Below are 20,316 nucleotides of genomic sequence, written 5' to 3'. Positions count from 1 at the left end.
GTGCCTTCCCCATAGATAACTAGTTCTCCCCCACTCGGGGTTCGAACTACCACGTGTTGGTCCTCACAATCAATCATGACCAAACCGGCTCAACCAATCCATGCCCACAATCATGCAAACACCACCCATGGGAATAGGGATCAGATCGATCAGATAAGGCACCCGAAGATCTCCAATACATAACCCTGATATACTAACGATGTAGAAACCCCATCTTCATTGGTGATAGAAACCCGCAACGGACACTCTAACTCCCCAATAGGCATATCAAACTCTATAATGAACAAATGAGATACAAAGGACCGACTCACACCCAAGTCGAACAACACATTAGCGGATACAAAGTTCACTAGAAATGTACCTAATAGAGGCATATATATATAAGCATAACACAAAACATAATAAACAGAATAATGAGTAGATACATACCAGTCACAACATCTGGAGCTGCTCTACTTCCTCGGAAGTGAGCTGAAAAGCGCGACCTCAAGCCCTCAGGAGATCCGCCCTCCCCTGGCCCCCATCGGTGATCCTCAAAGTAGCTGTCGTCGGGGCCTACACTAGCTTGGCGGCGAGTAATGGACAGTTGACCTTCATATGGCCAACCTGATCACAATGATAGCAAATCCTGGAACTCAAAGTTGGGGCCGACTGACGACAATCCCTTGCATAATGCCCCCCGTTGCCACATTTGTGGCATCCACTGACTGGGTGACAAGCCCCCTCATGAACGTTGCCGCACTTTCCATAAGTGTGGCCCCTCTGTCCTCTCGATCTAGAATCAACGGCCTTGAACCACTTCGGTGATGGCTGCGACCGCGTCGTGGCCAGTCTCTGCTCCCTCAACTGAAGCTCTATCTCAATCTCACGCCACCTATCGGCCTCCTACAACTCCAACAAGGTATCATAACGTTCGGTGGAAACAAAATGCCTGATATCCATCTTGAGCACGCTCAATTAACGGGTCATATGAGCCTACTCAAAAGCAAACATAGGGCAAAGCATGGCCTTCTCTGTGAACATCCTGGTGATCTCCGTCACCGACTATGTCCCTTGCCTCAGATCCAAAAATTCACGGGCCAATCTCTTGCGCTCCACCCGCGACACATATCTAGCACATAACATCTACGAGGACTGCTCCCAAGGCACAACAAATCTCTGCTCAGTATAATACGATCCCGTAACAAGTCTCCACCAATCCTTTGCTCCAGACCTTAAAAGGTTCAGAGTGCACCTGACCTTCTGGTCAACTGGGGAAGAGCAGGTGAAAAAGAATCCATCAACATCAGATAGTCACCTCATGGCTATGATCGGGTCATGAACTCCATTAAAAGTCGAGGGATTCGTATTGTCGAAGTCCTGATACTGAAAAACCTGCCCAATACCAATCCCTGCAGCCACGACGACTGCGATGGATGCAACAACAACCTCAGACAGAGCAGCATATCTATCATTAAAGACCCGATACTAAAAAACTCTCCCTTTTTGGGCCTTCGGCCTAACTGGACTGCCTTGCAGACATTTATTCTATCCAGACCGCCCTGTGTGTCTTGGCCTTCAACACTAAGAAGGACCGCCTCAACCCAAAAAACCACAACATGTCGACGTATACAATAACATTCAATAACTAGCAACACATATAATCATGCACATCTACCAGTCTAACACGTACTTAGTGAACACAGGTAATCATACATATCTACCAATCTAGCACATACTCAATATAACGTCAATCTGATATACCAGGATACATAATCCAGTGAGCCGACATTGGTGTCTTCGACCCATAAGTACAGTGAGGAAAACTCACCTCACAGATATACAAGATAGTTGAACAGAAGACAACTCCAGATACCGGCTCTATAGGTTACCTAAACAACAAGAAATGACCATATCTTAATCACAACACCAAAAAACCTAAAATACCCCTAGGTTAAACTTGGTCAAAATGTGGTCAAATTCAAAACTCAAAAAGTCAACCGAGTTGACTCAGCTGAGTATGCCCAACGTACTCAGCTTGTATGCTCAAAGTACTCAAAGCTTATCCAAATTTGGGATGTTGACCACGTATACCCAATGTACTCCAACATATGCCCAAAATGTACTCCAGCCAGCTTCACCTTCGATTAAGAGCTTAATCCCTTAAGCCCTTTCGTCCATAATCCTGATCTAGTCCTCAAATGATTTCCTTAATCATAAAGTTTCAAGCTTTATGATCTTCATGGCTATTATGTGCTCAAACCAAAAACTCTAACTTCTTAACTCATTAAGACATCCTAATCCATGCATGGGGGAAAAATAAGGACCAAGATCACATTTTTGTGGCTCTAAACACTCCAAAGTGTATGAAAGGACAACTCAAATGAGTTAGAGTAACCCATACTCAAATACATCAAACTTATGGGACCAAAATGAACACAATCCATGGCTAATCAAGATCTAAGCAAAACTTCACCAAGATTAGATTTTTTTTACCTCCAAGTGGTGTCAAATGATGATGTGTTTCTAGATCCAAAGTGATTCACTCCTCTAAGATGGTCTCCTATTCCTTCTTCCTCCTTTAAGATCACCAAAATACACACTCAAGGATCAAAGATGCTCTAAAAATGGATTAAGGTTTGTAAGGGTCGAATATGAGGTTGGAGGCTGATAAATGAAGGGAACCTTGAGAGTTAAGCATGTAGAAATAGTGCACACACCCTAAATATTAAGGTTTTGGTCAAGACCACATATGCCCAACGTACGCAAGAAACTCCCAAAATTATAAAAATGCCACACGGGACCAAATTTGCAAACAATACTCGTACCAAGGGTTAAAAGGTAAAATTCATGAAAATCAAGATGTTACAGAAACCCCCATTAACACCCACTAACTATCTTACGAATATAATTACATGCAACATACACTATATAATACTTTGACTGCAATATCTCACACTACAATGGATGGACTCAAACAAGAGCTGTGTAATAGAGTTAAAACCTATCCTTCTAAAATTATCCAACTTCTGTAACATGTAACCTAGCATATTCACTTGATAGTTAACTGGTTTTATTAGTGGTTCCTAAAATCATAAAGGAAGTAGCATTCGAGCATCGAGTTTTGACCAATGCACTACCAATATATCTAGGGCCCACCTTGCCTTCTTCTTGAACCAGATGACACCTTTTCAAGGTGACACCTTCAGGAGTACCATATCGCTGACCTGAATCTGCACCTATCAACATAACTCTTTTGCTGGCTCTGTGCGGTCTACAATCTTCTGTGCACCAGTTGGATCAACTCGGTAGTCTGGAGCACCACCTCAAGATTCGGGTGTTACATCGTTATACGTTCATCGATGTCTTTATGGTAGTAAAAAAGGGGATAAAGGGATCCATGTATATTATTAGTGTCTTTCAAAAGATTAATAATATAAAATAGACAAAACTTCATAAATGGTTTCTACGGTTTTTTAGAATCTAGGATTTAGTCCTTAACTTCAAAAAACTTAATGAAGGTCCCTGTGGTTTTCAATTTCTATCGTGGTTGGTCTTTCATACCCTTTTGATTTATTTCTATAATTTATTTTAACTAAAACTATTAAAAAAAGAAAAACAAAATAAATAACCCCCATTTTGGACCCACATCTCTCTCTCTCTCTCTCTCTCTCTCTTTCTTTTTTTTCTCTCTCTCTCTCTCTCTCTCTCTCTCTCTCATAAAGAGTAAAGAGTAAAGTCAAATAAAGCCCCTAATATGATCTTCTTTTTCCCCAACCCACCATGTTTCCTTCGCTTTGCAACATTTTTTTATTTGACAAACCACTCAACTCGGGAGGAGTCATTGTCCTCCGTTGCTACTTTTGCTCTTTCACTCATCTGTAAAAAACGAAGTTGTTGAAAGTCGTTTGTGAGGTGTGTTATACGAGAGAAATGGGATGCCAATTTTCAGGTATGTGGCAGAAGTACCACTCATCTCCTTCTATGTTGTCATTCCTTTCACCGCATAGAACAAACTCAAGCTTCATATTTTTTTTGAAGGTTCAAAGAAAGTTTCACAAGAAATTACACCATATCAAAACCTCTATCACACCCACAACTAGAAACCATTATCCCACCCTTTCACCTTTGTATCCAACTAGTCCTGCACTCTCTTGTACAAACCAATATTGGAATCAACTTGGTTAGATACAAAAAAGGGAAAACAAAATCATATATTTTATATCAAATATGAAACGAAGAAGATGAGTATATACAAATTAGAGCATTCTTAAACCCCTATGTTCAATATTATAACTGAGGTCATGTCATGTATCTTCAATTTTTAAATCCAATATTGTATACCCTTTTTTGTTTTCTTATCTCTTTGGTTTTTTTGGTTGTCAGAGGTGGTTGTAAGGGGGTGAGAGGTGACGTGAGGAAAGGAAGAAGGCGAAGAGGGGGGATGAGCGTATTACGGGGGTTCTCTTTATTCCCTGCTGATGGAAGTATAGGTGGTATGTTCTTGAGTATGTGTGTGTATGAAAGAAGGTACCTTCTTCAAGTTCATCCTAACATCGTCGTCGCTGAAGGCTAATCTCTATCCTATAAACCCTGGCTTTAATGGCGAGTGGTGCTGTGGTGGTTTGTCGAATGACAAAGTAGATCAGAGTAGACATGTGAGGGAGATGAAGGGTTTGTGTTTGTACCCATAATCTAGGTGTTTTTGAAAATAAAAGAGAAAAGGAAAGAGAAGATAAGTGAAAGAAGAAGAAAATGAGATGAGGACAATCACAGAGGCAGTGTTTGGAGTTTAGGTGCTTGGGGTGATGATTTTTGGTTGTGAGTGTGATATAGGTTTTGATATGGTGCGATTTCTTGTCAAACTTTAATTCTTTGAACATTCAGAAACAAATATGAAGCTTGGGTTTGTTCTGTAAGGTGAAAGGAAGGATGACGTAGAGGAAGGTGGACAATACTTTTGTGCCTACCTGAAAATGGCAACCCACTACCCACTTCTCTCACGTAACACACATCGTAACCGACTTTCAACAACTTATGGATGAGTGAAAGGGCAAAAGTTGCGATAGGGGACGGTGGCTCCTACCGAGTTGAGTGGTCTGTTAAAAAGATGGTGCAAAGGAAGGGGAACAAGATGGGTTAGGGGAGAAGAGGATGGGGATGAGGATATTTTTGACTTTTTTCTTTACTAACGAGAGAGAGAGAGAGAGAGAGAGGTTATATATTTATTTATTTTAATATTTTAGTTAAAATTAATGATAAAAGGAAATGAGAAATATATATGTTGGTAAGAGATCAAACACAATAGAAATAAAACCACAAATTTTTTTCCATAAGTTTTTTAAAGTTAAGGACTAAAGCCTAGATTATAGAAAATCACATGCCTGGATTATAGAAAATCACATGGACGAAGTTTTGTGTAGAAAATATGTAAAAAAAAAAAGTAAGAGCAAATCAAGTCTTTTAACATTGATTAAAAACAAAAAGCCAAACAAAACCAAATCATACCCAATTTAAAAAAGGAAAGTTAAACATACTAACCCAAACGATAAGAATTATGGGAGTAATTTACTCAATTGTTTACATCTAATTGAGATTCATATATAAACTAGGTTATAACCCGTGGAAACCACAATGAATATGTTTACAAATATTATATATATAAATAACATTTAAAACCAATGCATGTTGAAAAATTAAAATAAAATAGATGATAACAAAAAACATACATATGTTGATTATTGATAGTTTAACTAATTCATATTGTGATGTTAATTATTACATCGTACTTTAACTTCTTCATATTAGAACATTGTGCTTTAAGAAAGCTACCCACTTGAAAATACAATATCAAAGTTAAAATAAATGAAAGTGAGATGCTATAAACCTAATAATTCAGTTGAAATTTTCAAAGTAAAATGCTTTAAAAAGAAAGTAGTGATTCAGACGAATGGTTCCTATGATTTGAGGTAATCCGTGTCTTTAGTCTCTAACTATTTTTTTTAGCTCGAATGGTCGCTTATAGTTTGGTTTTGTTGCATTTATGGCCCTTACAAACTGAAAATGACTATTTTGCCCTTCATAATAATTTTTTACTTTTTTGATTATTTATTTAATATGTATTAAAGAAACCTTTAACCCTTTTAACTAATGTATTACACATTTGATTTAGTATTGTATTTTGTTCGGTATTAACTAATATACTTCTCAGTTGATTTAATGTTTAAGCTCGTATGTTCATAAGATGACTCAAGAAAATCGAATTGTAAACTAAAGAGTTCATAATTAAAAAAAAAAAACAAATAATCTTGAAAATACCACAAGAAATCAAGAATATGCACTAATAATGATAAGATTTCACAACTACATCATATGATTTACCAATTACATAACCTCCCTTCCCTTTTGTCTAAATATAGATTCATGAACAATATCCCCTCTAAAACTAACACAATATGTTACCTGTTAAATAGGTTGAAGATGAATCAGTATTATAATTATAAAGATTTATATTCACATTTAAATAAAAAAGCTAAATTCTTTAATGCCGAATCAAGAAGCTATAGTTCTAAAATTTTTTATGTTGAATATTTACTTTTGAATAAAAAAATATCTAACCAATTATAACAATGTCAATAAATTTTTTAAAAGAAAGATAAGAGCTCACAATTTCAAGGGGGTCACTTTGTGAAGAAGGAACATATTTGATATTACACTGCACAAAACATAAGTGTCCACTTTTATATATAAACTGAGATGTTGTAATAGAAATATTTTTCAGCCATTATTTTATATTTAAATATTATAAAGGAAAAAACATTGCATTTACTCACCTGGAAGGAAGTTATCCTTGGCTTATGGCTGTTAAATAAGGTCCTTTAATATGAGCTTCGTTACCACATGAGTGTCCACTTAAATAAGCATCCTGAAAATAAATATGAAACATGATGTTTTGATTTTTTTCACTAAACATTTATTTTTATAATAAGATTTTTTTATTTAAAAAGCCTGCTTTCTATTTTTAGTATCATTACATAGAAAAAAAAGTTAATGTTCTTGATTCAGGGATATAAGATTTCTTTAACATTTTTTTGTTTTTTCTTGAAGGGTATTTTAGGAATTTGACAAAAGTTGAAACTTTTTTTTTATTATAAATTTTCAACAAAAAAAACATGTGAGAAGAGATTACCACTCCATGATTCATTAACATTTGTAGCATAGGATTGTTTCATTTTGCTTCTGTTTGATTCAAACTTTGATTTGAGAATAGTAGATGAAACCCAACAACAATATGCCTTGAGACATGAGGAACTAACATAATTTAATTAATTATTCATTGAAATTAAATAAATAAAAGAAAGAAAGAAACAATTGGTTTTGAATAATACCCGCTGCTATTAATTGATTTGAGTTTTTTTGACAGTTGTTTTAACTGAACTTCTAAAGGATCCTATATTGCATATTTGTATTATAAACTTATTGGAATGAACAACAAATTAAAATAATTATATATATTTTATTGAGAGAAAGAGTGCAAATGAAAAGCTATAAAGATATGAACATGTATCATTCCATTATTTAGAGCTATAATATCGGGTGTTCTTCAACTTGAAACATTCACCTGTTTGAAAAACTAATCTGGCTTCATTACCTGTAGAGCTACAGTAGTGTACCTACATTTAGACTTCATTGCAGCTAGAAAATCTTTTAATTGTTTTGTAATAGAATATCAAATAGGATTGAATGATTTGAGAAACTAATATGATTAGGGTTAGGTTTAGGATTAGTAGAACAACGCAGACATGCCTGGATACAAAGAGTTGCTTGCAAATTAAGCACCATGTCTTCCCACGACATCACTATATGTGAGACATTTTCACAAACACATGGTGTGCTTACCAGTTACTCACCATTTTATCAAAGAACTTCCATAAATACTACTTATAAAGCTAAAAACATACAACAATAATGAGAGAGAGAGAGAGGGAGAGAGAGAGATAGGATTATAGTTCCTAAGAGAAAAAACCCATTCTATCTCAAATTCCCCTCAATTACACTCTTTTTATCACCCACTCTCTTTTTTTTTGGAAAATGTTGAAATAATAAAAAGAAAAGAAAGAACGATTCACAATCTGAAAGGCCATTAGGAGTTAGAAACATACACAGCTTACCTTCAAACTCGTTGATTTGTTGCTTCTTTTGTATCTTTTTTAGTAGCCGTTAGATGTTTGAGAAAGAAAGCAAGTCGGAAGTAAAATAGACTGAGAAGGAAGTGGCACAAAATATAACACAACAGAAATTGGGTAGTGATGGAAGTCATGCGATGGTGGAAGAGACGCGGTGGGTTTAGCTATCGTGTTTTGGGTATTGGTTTAGATTAGCATAAGCGATGGTAGGGTGTAGCAGTGGAGTTAAGGTTGTTCATTAAAATTTCAAGGGTGTTCATGGAGACGAGGAAAGAGTAAAACCGATGGGTGAAGCAGGGGAGTCAGGGGCGTTTTGGTATATGAAGATAAATTATTCCTGATCTTGCATATTTTAAATTTTGAATCAATGATTTTGTTTCCAAAACATATAGGAGAAATTGGAGAAGATGCGGTTATGATTTGGTGGCTAATTTAAAGGGATTAAATTTCAAATGTTTTTATAATTTTCTTAATTTTGACGTTGAAATAGAAGATGAGCGGGAAAAACCAAAGGTTAGGCTTAAAAAAGGGACACGTGGAAGAAGGCTATCTAAATGATAAATGATGGACACATGGCATGTAAGAGAGGTTTTTATTAAGTATGGAGATATAATAACGTCAAAAAGCATTTGGCGTAGGATATTAGTTGTTGGTGTATTGGTAATAATTTGGTATCATCAATCAAAATCGAAGATTATCAAAGTAAAAAATATCAATAGTTGAAAGTAAATAATAAATTAGTCGGTTTAAAAAAAAAAGATATATAGATAATAACATATTTAAATATTTCTTAAAATCACACATTTATCTTAAAATATTATATTCTATTTAGTACATAATTCAATAAGATCTTTTAATTAATGATTAATTTTTCTAAGATATTTTTAATAAGAGTAAAATTAAATCATTTGTAAATAAAAAATAATAGTATGGAAAGCATAATAACTCAAAAAATTAATATCTTTTAAGATTAGGAAAATGTTTTAATTATCTTGAACCCGGTTAAAGATGATGACAAGTTGACAACAAAAATCCAAGGATAGTTCGAAACTTTGAATCAAGAAAAACAAGTGACAAAGGGAAACAATGGCCTTATTGGTGAGAGAAGCGGGCGGACACGTAAAACCACGTCAGATACAGCTTCCTCTCACATGGCGTCTCCATCTTCTTCAGTTCTTCCTTCTCACATGCATTCCTTATAAATTGTCGTTTTATATCGCCACCCTAATCATTGCCTCTTCCCTATAAATATCTCCTGCCTCTGTTGCGGCCAATTGGGGCCAATTCATACAAATACAAATATCTCCCCTCTTCGTCTCCTGCTCTGTTAAGCAATGGCGATTACGGAGCACAGAGACATTGAGAAAGGGGATAACAAAGGGCTAGAAGATTTGGTGGAACCTTTTCTCGACAATAGTTCGAAAAATGTGAAGGGTTCTGAAGAAGAAGAAATCGATCAGAATCATTCAATCGGTATGGTGCTTCTAAGCACTGCTGTTGCCGTTTGTGGGTCTCTCGAATTCGGATCGTGTGTAAGTTGAAAGTAATCTCCTCGATTAGGTGTTTGGAAATAAGGGTTTTGTTTTGGCTGATTTTTTGAAATTGTTTTGAAGGTGGGATATTCTGCTCCTACTCAATCTGCTATCAGCATGGATTTGAATTTATCGGTTGCTGAGGTTGATTATTTGTTCTTCGTCGATTCTTCCCGTTTTTTTTGGGATTTATAATTAAAGAGATTGTTGAATGGTGTATTCACTTTTTGTAGTATTCCCTTTTTGGCTCCATTGTAACCATCGGTGCCATGATTGGAGCAATCACAAGTGGCAGAATTGCAGACACAATCGGTAGAAAAGGGGTATGAGATTTCACAAATTTGTGTTTATACTTTTAGTTTTTAGCCTATTGCTTTTTTTTTTTGCTTTATGCTACATGACAAAAAGAAGATCAAAGAACATATAAAGCGATACAATATTTATAAAAGACTATTTGGAACCTCTGTTTGACCAAATTTTACACTGTAATTTCTCCTTATTTGAAGAAACTTTGGGTTATAAAACTTATGATCAATTCCTAATTAAAAAAATCACGAATCTTTTTATATTATACTCTTTAAAGATTTTCAGCGGATCTTGTTTCTTCAATTTCAATAATGATTTTTCTCCATACAATACAATAAATTAGTCTTGTCTTATGCCTATGATGGGTTTTTCAGATGGACAATTCCGATATAAAAAATCATGAACCTTTTTATATTACACAAATGTCATTTTATAGTTGATCATGTACACATGGGTGTCATAAACATGTGCATATGTGCATGAAGTACAGCTTGAAACACGTGTTTATTTTATATTTTTATTGATGAAAACAGGCAATGGCATTATCCGCGGTTTTCTGCATAGCAGGCTGGTTTGCAATCTTTGTCTCCATGGTAAATTACAAACAAAACCCTATTTTTCCACCTCAAAAGTCAAAACAACAATTCTACATATTTTTTTAATGTTATTTTATACTATTACTTAAATTTTTGTTGCTTCTGTTTGATGTAGGGGGCTCTTTTGCTTGATATGGGCCGATTCTTCACCGGATATGGCATAGGAGTTTTCTCATTTGTGGTAAATTACCAAAATTTTCATTCAAATTCGATGCACTACTATTTATTCACAATATATACAAATGTTTTAAACTTGTCTTTAATTCATAGGTTCCAATATATATCGCGGAGATAGCACCAAAAGATCTTCGTGGAGGACTCACCACCCTCAATCAGGTACTTGAAATGCATAATTTTCTCCACTTTCTTTGCAAATTTTCGATGAACATGGAGTTGTATAACTTGAAAATTTGCCTTTTTCTTTTTTGTTAATTAATTCATGCAGCTCATGATTGTTACTGGTTCATCAATATCATTCTTGTTGGGAACAGTTGTTTCATGGAGAACTTTAGCTTTAACTGGTATGTACAACAAGTATTGAAAAACTAACTTTTTTTTTTTTTTTTGTGAAAATTAATCTAAAATCTTTTTGTGTTTAATTTCCAGGACTTGTTCCCTGTATTCTTTTGCTTGTTGGCCTACTATTTATCCCAGAGTCCCCTAGATGGCTGGTATGTTCTAACTACTTTGAAAATGATGAGTTTTTGTACAATTAGAGCTAATAATAATTAATGCATAATATATATAAAAATGTGATTATAAATTTTAGGCAAAGGTGGGACGTCAAGTGGAATCCGAATATTCTTTACGCAAACTTCGTGGTGCAAAAGCAAATGTTTCTGCTGAAGCCGATGAGATACATGTATAGTAATAATTTTTCTGCTATATTATCACAAGGGTGTGTTTGAAGTGCAATTTCAGACAAAAATTTGTGCAAAGAATTACACACCGAAAAGTCAAAAGTTGCTAACTTTTTTCTTGTTTCTTTTTATAGGAAAGTATACTCACTCTTCAAAGCCTTCCTAAAGTTAGACTACTGGATTTATTCGATGCCAAATACATTAAAGCGGTTATTGTAAGCATGAAACATTTTCTCTTCTTGATGAATTTGACTTTAGGATTTTATAATAAAGGGTGTATATAACTTGTGTTTGATTTGTGGTTTAGATTGGTGTCGGATTGATGGTATGTCAGCAATCTGGAGGAATCAATGGAATCGGATTCTATGCAAGCGAAACCTTTGAAACTGCTGGTATTTTTAAATTTTTATACACAAAGATTCTCAATTATTCATAGATTTTCAGTTAATAATTTTGATAAACAACAGGGCTTTCATCGGGAAAAGCTGGAACCATCGCATATGCCTTAATACAGATTCCTGTAACAATGCTTGGTGTGGTCTTAATGGACAAATCTGGAAGAAGGGCTCTTCTTCTGGTAACCTTTTTTGACTTAATGGACGACATTTCTTTTTGACTTAATATAATTAACAGTTATTCTTTCCCCTCATATTCTTCAGGTATCTTCATCCGGGACATTTCTAGGGTGTTTTCTTGCTGGAACTTCGTTTTTCCTCAAGGTCCTTATTAGTTTATAACCCAAATAATTAAAATATGAATATTTTTCCTTCATATTTTGTAAACCATCAACGACTGATTTTAGTATCCGAAAACAGGGCCAAGCCATTTTCCTCGAATGGGTCCCACTTCTTGCAGTTTCGGGTGTACTTATATTCATAGCATCGTTTTCAATCGGAATGGGAGCAGTCCCTTGGTTGATCATGTCCGAGGTAACCATCGAAAAAACCTAATTTTAATTATAAAGTGGATTGGGGTCCACTTATGTCAGAGTGTGGTTAAGGTTAACCGGTGGTTTGTTGACATAGATATTCCCGCTGCATATAAAAGGGGCGGCAGGGAGTGTGGTGGTGCTGGTGAATTGGTTGGGTGCGTGGGTGGTTTCGTACAGTTTTAACTTTCTCATCAACTGGAGTCCTGCGGGTATGTATTCATAATTCATTATTCACCATCCAGCTGGCAGCTGTATTAATTAATTAATTAGTCACGTTTTTTAGTTTTTCTATAATAATCTAATGAAGAATTTGGTCACGTTTTATTGTAGGTACATTTTGGTTGTTCTCGGGGTTTTGTATTCTTACGGTTGTATTTGTAGCAAAATTAGTGCCTGAAACGAAAGGGAAAAGCTTAGAAGAAATTCAAGCGTCTATCAACTCCAACTCCAACTCCAAATGATAGTGTTGTTACTTGTTAGTTATTTGTCGTATCAGAAAAGCTTCTTGTACTTGTAGTCATAGCTCATAGGTAGATATTTTAAAATGTATTATTAGTTGTTTTCAGTTTTGTGTAGTTGAGCCAGTAATCTATTTCATTAATCATTATTCAATTTTATATATAAAATTTTAGTCAGTTACCTATATTTGAATTGTTCTGTTTTTTTTTTCTTTGATTTTTTAAAAACTATTTCACAACTCTATAAAATATCAACTCTTTTTAATCTTTAATCATACACCACCTTTTATATTTTCTCACATTCATTTATTTTTATAACAATATGGATTCTAAAATCCGGTCAGGGGAAATCTCATGCTACTAGTTCAATCACACCAATTAGAAATATTTTTTTTAATCATGTTCCGTGAACCCAACCATATCAAGCCCCACAAAAAGTTTAACCCCAACCGAGCCACAAATCCAAACCCCCGACGAGCCGGATAACAACTTCTTATCGAAAACTCAACCTCCACCACCCGAAGAAATTTTCGAGAACCAACCCCCTGCCGGCGACAAAAAAAGAAAAGAAAAGGAAAGACATCCCCTAAACCGCAGACTCCAAAGGAATAATTTGTGTTGGCAAAATCATGGGTCGACATATCCGAGGATGTGGAGATCGAAAATTCATAATCCACATGTCATTTTTACTACGTATTACCGAACGATCTGGCGATGATACAGGTCTTGGTGAATACCGTACAAAACACCAATTGAGAACAAAATTTCAGGAGATGGACAAAAATATCACACAGGTGAACAAGAATATCACACAGGTGAACACATGTTGTACAACAACCTAAAAAGTAAAAGGAAAAATGGACAAAGTGATGAAGATATTCTCAACGAGGCTTATGATTTATTTTGTGATGACCAAAGGGAAGGCCATTCAAATATTCAAATATGGTGAGGCTTGGAAAGTATAAGCCATGAGTCCGAGATGGAAAATATGTAGAAGAAAGAAGTTGAATCCGTTGCACAAAAAGAACAAAAACGTCAACGACAACTTATACAACTTCTTCTTACGTTCGTGTCAAGTTAGACTTAAACAACGACGACAAGCTCGAATTAGAAGAAATTGTTCGACTGATGGGTAGGGACAAAGTGAACAAAAAATGTATTCTTCAAATGTATCAAGATTCAGCCAAGCATAGGAAATGCAGAAAATGATAACTAGCTTCAAACAATACAATTTGAAATTGAGCGAACGTTTGTCATTTGAGAAAAGCAAATCGGCAAAAAAAGGAAAAAGCATGCGAAGAAAAGCAAAAGACACGTGATAAACAACACATCTAAGATATGAAATTTTTGAGGCCAAACATTGACCATTTTTTAGGAGACGAACTCCAAATGGTTTGAATGTTGAAGACTCACATTAGGAAAAATATATCGTCTAGGCTTGTTTTCATATTATGTTTTATTAGTTTTGTTTTTATTTTGATTTGTGTTATGTTTTAGTTCCTCGTTTTTATTTTAATTATGTGCCTTTTTTCAAGTAATGAAACATTGTCATTTTTTTATTTTGTGTTTATTAAGAAATTTTTATTAATTTTTTTTATTAAATTATAGTATCTTAATTTTATTTAAAATAAAAAGAAAATAAAGTTAGACCATCCCCAATGGGGGTATCAAGGAGGGTTAATGGATAAAAAATAATGATGTGACATTGAATAGAATAAAAATAACATTATAGCTTGAGTTTAATGAATAAGGAGTTTAATCCCCAACGGTGTCATGAGAATTTCTTTTTCTTTTTCTTTTTTTTCCCTTTTTTACTCAATTTAATATAACAATTTATATAAAGTAAAATTTGATTTTACTTTTTTTTTTTTTTCAATAAACAAACCATATATATATATATATATATATATATATATATATATATATATATATATATATATATATATATATATATATATAGTTGATTGAATTTTTCATATTTTTTTCTTAATTTGAAACTTTTAATTCCTAAACAGTAATCTTTAATTAATATTTAGTAATTGTAACTTTGATTTTTTTAATTAATGTAATATTCTACTTTTATTTATTAATATTATTTAAAAGAAATATAATAAAATGTTGATGTGACAATCCATTAAACTCTTAAGAGTTTAATGGAATGTAGAGTTTAATAGGTAAAATTGTATAGTTAGTGAAATGGTGATGTGGCAATACATTGAACTCTTAAGAGTTCAATGCATTGAAAATGGCCTTAGAGGAAGTAGGAAATGACTATTTTATAGGTTTAAAGAGTGAGAGAATATTGAAGGAAAATATGAAGGCATCTAGGTGACAAAGTAAAAATGAGAGGTGAAGGATCTAGGGATGAATACACCCTCTAGTCTTAGTATTAGATTTAAATAACTTTTTAGCTTAGAATCGAAAAAAGTTGTTATAACTTTTAAAGTATTCAAGATCTTGAACCTGCTAAGGCCGATGATGTCCCTTGGACTCCACTAGGATTGTTGCCCCTAGAACCCACCTACCATTTTGATCGAACCAAAATCAAATTCTTTTTATACAAGTGCACTTTCCACTTCCTAAAAATCTAGTAACACTAAAATCACCAACAATTTGATTAACCATAAGCAAAGATCACCAACAATTTGATTAACCATAAGCAAAGGAGACTAATTGTTAAAGTGTGAAATTTAATGTAGGAGTTCTAGTTGTTCAAATCATGACATGTCCCAAAAAAGAAAAACATGAATCATAAACAGACTTCGGGACAGATTTCCGCATATGATGCTCAAAGAATATGGTTTGTCAATTTTCTTCAACTCAAATGATCAAAATCATGATCACTCTTAGGCATAGACCAAAAACATGCACATTTATGGATGAAATTTATAATTTACTTAAAATATGTTTAAATTTGGAACGTGTTTGGTCAGAGATATTATGGACATGGAAAGACCGAGTACTTAAAAAAATGTTTTATGTGTAGACGGTTCAAAAACGAACAAATTTTCATGAATTTTAGCGTAAATTCATCCCACCCATTATTTGTTTTGTTTTGTGCCATTGATGGATGCATGAGGCAATGTTGGTGGTGTTTCTGAAGTTTTCATCATTCTCATTATAAAATCGTCATTCTCCTATCGACCTATCGCCACCATAACCGTTACCTCTTTTCTTCCCCATATATAATAATCTAGGCCTGTTTTCATTGTCCCCATTTAGGCGAAATCCACACAAACTAATTATATGGCGACGCATAGAGACGTTGAGAGAGGGGATAAAAAAGGGCTTGAAAAATTGGCGGAGCCTTTTATAGACGATAGTTCAAAAGGCGTTCATCGTTCTAAACAAACCGATCAAAATGCTGCAGGCTCAATCGCGATGGTTCTTCTAAGCACGGCTGTTGCGGTGTGTGGCTCTCTCGAATTCGGAACGTGTGTAAGTTGATCAAAACAATTTGTTTGATTTTGATTTTGATTTTGAATTGAATCTGCGAAGAAGAACGAGGGTTTTGTTTTGGTTGATTTTTAAATCGTTGTGCTTGTGCAGGTGGGATATACTGCTCCTACTCAAGCCGCTCTCAGCATTGATTTAAATTTATCGGTTGCTCAGGTAAATCGTTACTGCTCTTCATCAATTGATCATAATTACTGATTGTATTCTGATTGTGAATTGTGATAGATTCTATAATTAATCGTTGAATATATTATCATGAATGCATGCAGTATGCCCTTTTCGGGTCGATAGTAACCATCAGTGCAATGATTGGAGCAGTCACCAGCGGTAGAATTGCAGACACAATTGGTCGAAAAGGGGTATGAATTATAACATTTTGTATAAAGAGTGCTTCATTGATTTATCTCTAGCTTCTGTGTTACGATTTCATTAATTCAATTTGTTATAATTTTTTTCTTCAAGTTTCAAGAATGATTTTTCCCCATGCATGCATATTGACGAACGGCCTTTTAATAATATAGTATTATCATGTACATGTACACATGCACATGACTGTCATATACATGTGATGGTATTGTACAACTATATCTGCATGAAGTACAACCTACGACATATATTCGGAGATTCATGTTGCCTGACACTTGTGTTTAATTAATTATCTACTGATCGATGATCGATAATGATGATGAAAAAACAACACATGCAGGCAATGGCATTGTCCTCCGTGTTTTGCGTAGCAGGATGGCTTGCAATCTATTTTGCCATGGTAATTAAATCACAATTATCATAATAATAATAACTAAGTTTATTAATTAATTTTCAAATTGCAACATCATATCAAACCAATCATGCATTTTTCATGTTACTTTATTTTCTTACTTCAGGGAGCTGTTTCGCTTGATACAGGCAGGTTCTTCACTGGATATGGAATAGGAATTTTCTCTTATGTGGTAATTAAAGTGCCAAAATTACATTCAAATTTGAAATAAGCGCTATATATTAACTCCACAAATTAATATCCACAATTCACAAACATATCAAAATTAAACTGTTGATTAACTCACATATGTATAGGTCCCAATATATATCGCTGAGATATCGCCAAAAGAGCTTCGTGGAGGGCTAACAACCATCAATCAGGTTAATTAAAACCCTTAAATTTCCATACTATTTATCATGAATAAGCGTGGAGCTCAGTTAGTATCAGTAGTTCATATTTTTCTGTTAATCAATTTATGCAGCTCATGATTGTAACTGGTTCGTCAATATCGTTTTTGGTGGGAACAGTTGTTACATGGAGATCTTTAGCTTTAATCGGTATGTAAAACAGTAAAAGTACTAAAAAAATTTAACCATGAATCCAAAAACTTACGAGAGGTTGAATATTTGATTTGCAGGAATCGTTCCCCCTGTTCTTCTGGTGATTGGCCTAATGTTTATCCCAGAATCCCCAAGATGGCTCGTACGTTCTTACAAATTGGAAAAATTAGGGTTTTTTAGTAATGTAGGAGATGATAATTGTATTTTATTTTAGGCAAAAGTCGGACGTGAAGTAGAATTTCAATCTTCTTTACGCCAACTCCGTGGTGTAAAAGCAAACATTTCTGCTGAAGCCGATGAGATACATGTATGATTGTAGTTTTTCTGCTATATTTTGTTCAAAGAAAAACTGATATATACTATAATTAACTCTGGTCTTACCAAAAAGACGAATTCTTTCTTTGTTTCTTTGGTTTTTGTTTTATATAGGAAACTATAATTAATCTTCAAAAACTTCCTCAAGCTGGAGTACTGGATTTGTTTGATGCCAGATACATAAAACCGGTTATTGTAAGCAAAGGACATTTTTCCTTTTTCTTTAATTCCTTGATGAACTGTAAATTTTATTCAATTAGAATTTGTTTTTAGATTGGTGTTGGATTGATGGTATGCCAACAATGGTGTGGAATCAATGGAATTGGATTCTATGCAAGTGAAATCTTTAAAACTGCTGGTAATTACCCAAATTACTGCTTAATTTGGAACTTATGATCATTAACTGCTTAGTTTAATGATTTTGTGATCACTTTTTATCCACAGGATTTGCCTCAGGGAAATCTGGAACCATTGCTTATGCCTTGATTCAGGTAAGATATACACCGTACCTTAATGCAGAAAGAACGACTTAATAGAGAATAAGTAGTCTTTCCCATTAAGTCCTAATTTTTTCTTGGTTTTATATCTTTTATATCGCGTTAATATATTATTTTTAAATCCAGATTCCTATCACAATTGTTGGCATGATCTTGCTGGACATATCAGGAAGAAGAATTCTCCTTCTGGTAAGTACAGAGCAATTAACCCTTTACAGATTACCTTTCAACTAATTATAATTTGTACCCCTTTGACTCTCAAAAGTCAACTTTTTAGTCGTTTTTGTGATTTATTTGGTTATAAATATTGCAATAAGTAACATTTTGCTGTTCTATCAGGTTTCTTCATGTGGGACATGTCTAGGCGTTTTTCTTACCGGAACTGCATTTTATTTCATGGTTCACGCTCGTTGCTTATATGGGTTATATATTTGCAAGAAATAGCAACATACTTTTATTTATATGCTTAATATATATAGCATCCTAATTCCTACATTCATTTCTTCCTATTACAACATTGTAATAGAAATAAATGAAAGTAAGATGTTATATATCATAAACAAATAAATTAAAGTACATTGTTATTTCTTGCTACGCTAAAAAAAATCTGAGTGTTTGATTAATCCAGGGCCAAGCCAAGTTCCTTGGATGGGCTCCACTTTTGGCTGCCTCGGGTGTTTTGGTATTCATAGCAGCATTTTCAATAGGAATGGGAGCAGTACCTTGGTTGATCATGTCTGAGGTAACCTTTCAAAATTTAGTTACGTTAAGTAATAGCAACATATATATATATATATATATATATATATATATATATATATATATATATATATATATATATATATATATACTTTTGTTTATTTATTTGTTTATTATATTATATTATAGCATCCATCCTAGTTTCATTTAACAAACGGGTGAATGCATGCCTTTTGTATTTTGGTTCACATAGATATTCCCGTTGCACATAAAAGGCGCAGCAGGGAGTCTTGTTGTGCTAGTGAATTGGTTGGGTGCGTGGGTGGTTTCTTACGGTTTCAACTTCCTCATCAACTGGAGTCCTGAGGGTACGCACTACTTTTATATATATATATATATATATATATATATATATATATATATATATATATATATATATATATATATATATATATATATATATATATATATATATATATATATATATATATATATATATTCACAATCAATCCTGCAAATTAATTTAGTGTACATAGTTAGAATTTCAATTCATGGTCTAAAGAATTTTGTTGCATTTGTGTGTTGGTGTAGGTACCTTTTGGTTGTTTTCAGGATTTGGTATTATTACCATTGTGTTTGTAGTGAAAATGGTGCCAGAAACCAAAGGAAAAAGCTTGGAAGAAATTCAAGCAACTATCAATTCGTAATTTTGTTATTTGGAGTTTAAAAGAAAAGGCATAATAGTCGTAGACCGATATTCAAGAATGTAACATCTAATAGACGAATACGGGCTGCTTTAGTCAATTTTCGGTTTGGTTTTTTTCATTATTCATTTTTATATGTTAATTAGTTATATATATATTTTATATGTTTCTTTTGGTATGTTTTGTTGTAGCGATATTAGAGCATCGATGGCTTGTCGACTTGTAATGAAATTATCTATACTGGTTTTTTTTGGAGGAATGAAAATATTTTCCAATACATAATAGAAAAATGTGTTCCAATTTGCTACTTTTTTTTTTTTTTTTTTAAGATTTGGTTGCCTATTTCAAGGAAGTTTGGATTATGTGACACTAGGCATGTTGCCGCAAGAATAAGATTATAACATATTCAAATATGTAGGAATTAATGTTCAAATATGTGGGAATTAATGTTCACACAAATATAGAACCTATAAATAA

The 20,316-nt window shown here is 33.8% G+C and overlaps 2 protein-coding genes across 2 annotated transcripts; both read left to right on the top strand.

The window, feature by feature from the left end:
* The first annotated feature begins 9,403 nt into the window (after window positions 1-9,403).
* Window positions 9,404-13,035, top strand: LOC145091929 (sugar transporter ERD6-like 16). The gene is made up of 16 exons (XM_079029764.1): window positions 9,404-9,697; window positions 9,779-9,841; window positions 9,931-10,020; window positions 10,537-10,596; window positions 10,715-10,780; window positions 10,870-10,935; window positions 11,045-11,120; window positions 11,206-11,270; window positions 11,369-11,461; window positions 11,594-11,674; window positions 11,767-11,851; window positions 11,927-12,036; window positions 12,119-12,178; window positions 12,275-12,388; window positions 12,485-12,599; window positions 12,721-13,035. Exons 1-16 carry the CDS (start codon window positions 9,500-9,502, stop codon window positions 12,849-12,851), a joined length of 1,473 nt encoding a protein of 490 aa, XP_078885890.1. The 5' UTR covers window positions 9,404-9,499; the 3' UTR covers window positions 12,852-13,035.
* Window positions 13,036-15,928: 2,893 nt separating this feature from the next.
* Window positions 15,929-20,113, top strand: LOC145091930 (sugar transporter ERD6-like 16). The gene is made up of 17 exons (XM_079029766.1): window positions 15,929-16,286; window positions 16,398-16,460; window positions 16,574-16,663; window positions 17,011-17,070; window positions 17,189-17,254; window positions 17,379-17,444; window positions 17,546-17,621; window positions 17,702-17,766; window positions 17,839-17,931; window positions 18,054-18,134; window positions 18,213-18,297; window positions 18,384-18,430; window positions 18,563-18,625; window positions 18,776-18,835; window positions 19,065-19,178; window positions 19,389-19,503; window positions 19,727-20,113. Exons 1-17 carry the CDS (start codon window positions 16,095-16,097, stop codon window positions 19,840-19,842), a joined length of 1,452 nt encoding a protein of 483 aa, XP_078885892.1. The 5' UTR covers window positions 15,929-16,094; the 3' UTR covers window positions 19,843-20,113.
* Window positions 20,114-20,316: the final 203 nt, after the last annotated feature.

Source organism: Lactuca serriola, chromosome 3 (assembly GCF_051521515.1).
Source record: "Lactuca serriola cultivar US96UC23 chromosome 3, Lser_US96UC23_V15, whole genome shotgun sequence".
Taxonomy (NCBI): Eukaryota; Viridiplantae; Streptophyta; class Magnoliopsida; order Asterales; family Asteraceae; genus Lactuca; species Lactuca serriola.
This window is presented reverse-complemented; position numbering and strand designations above follow the sequence as displayed.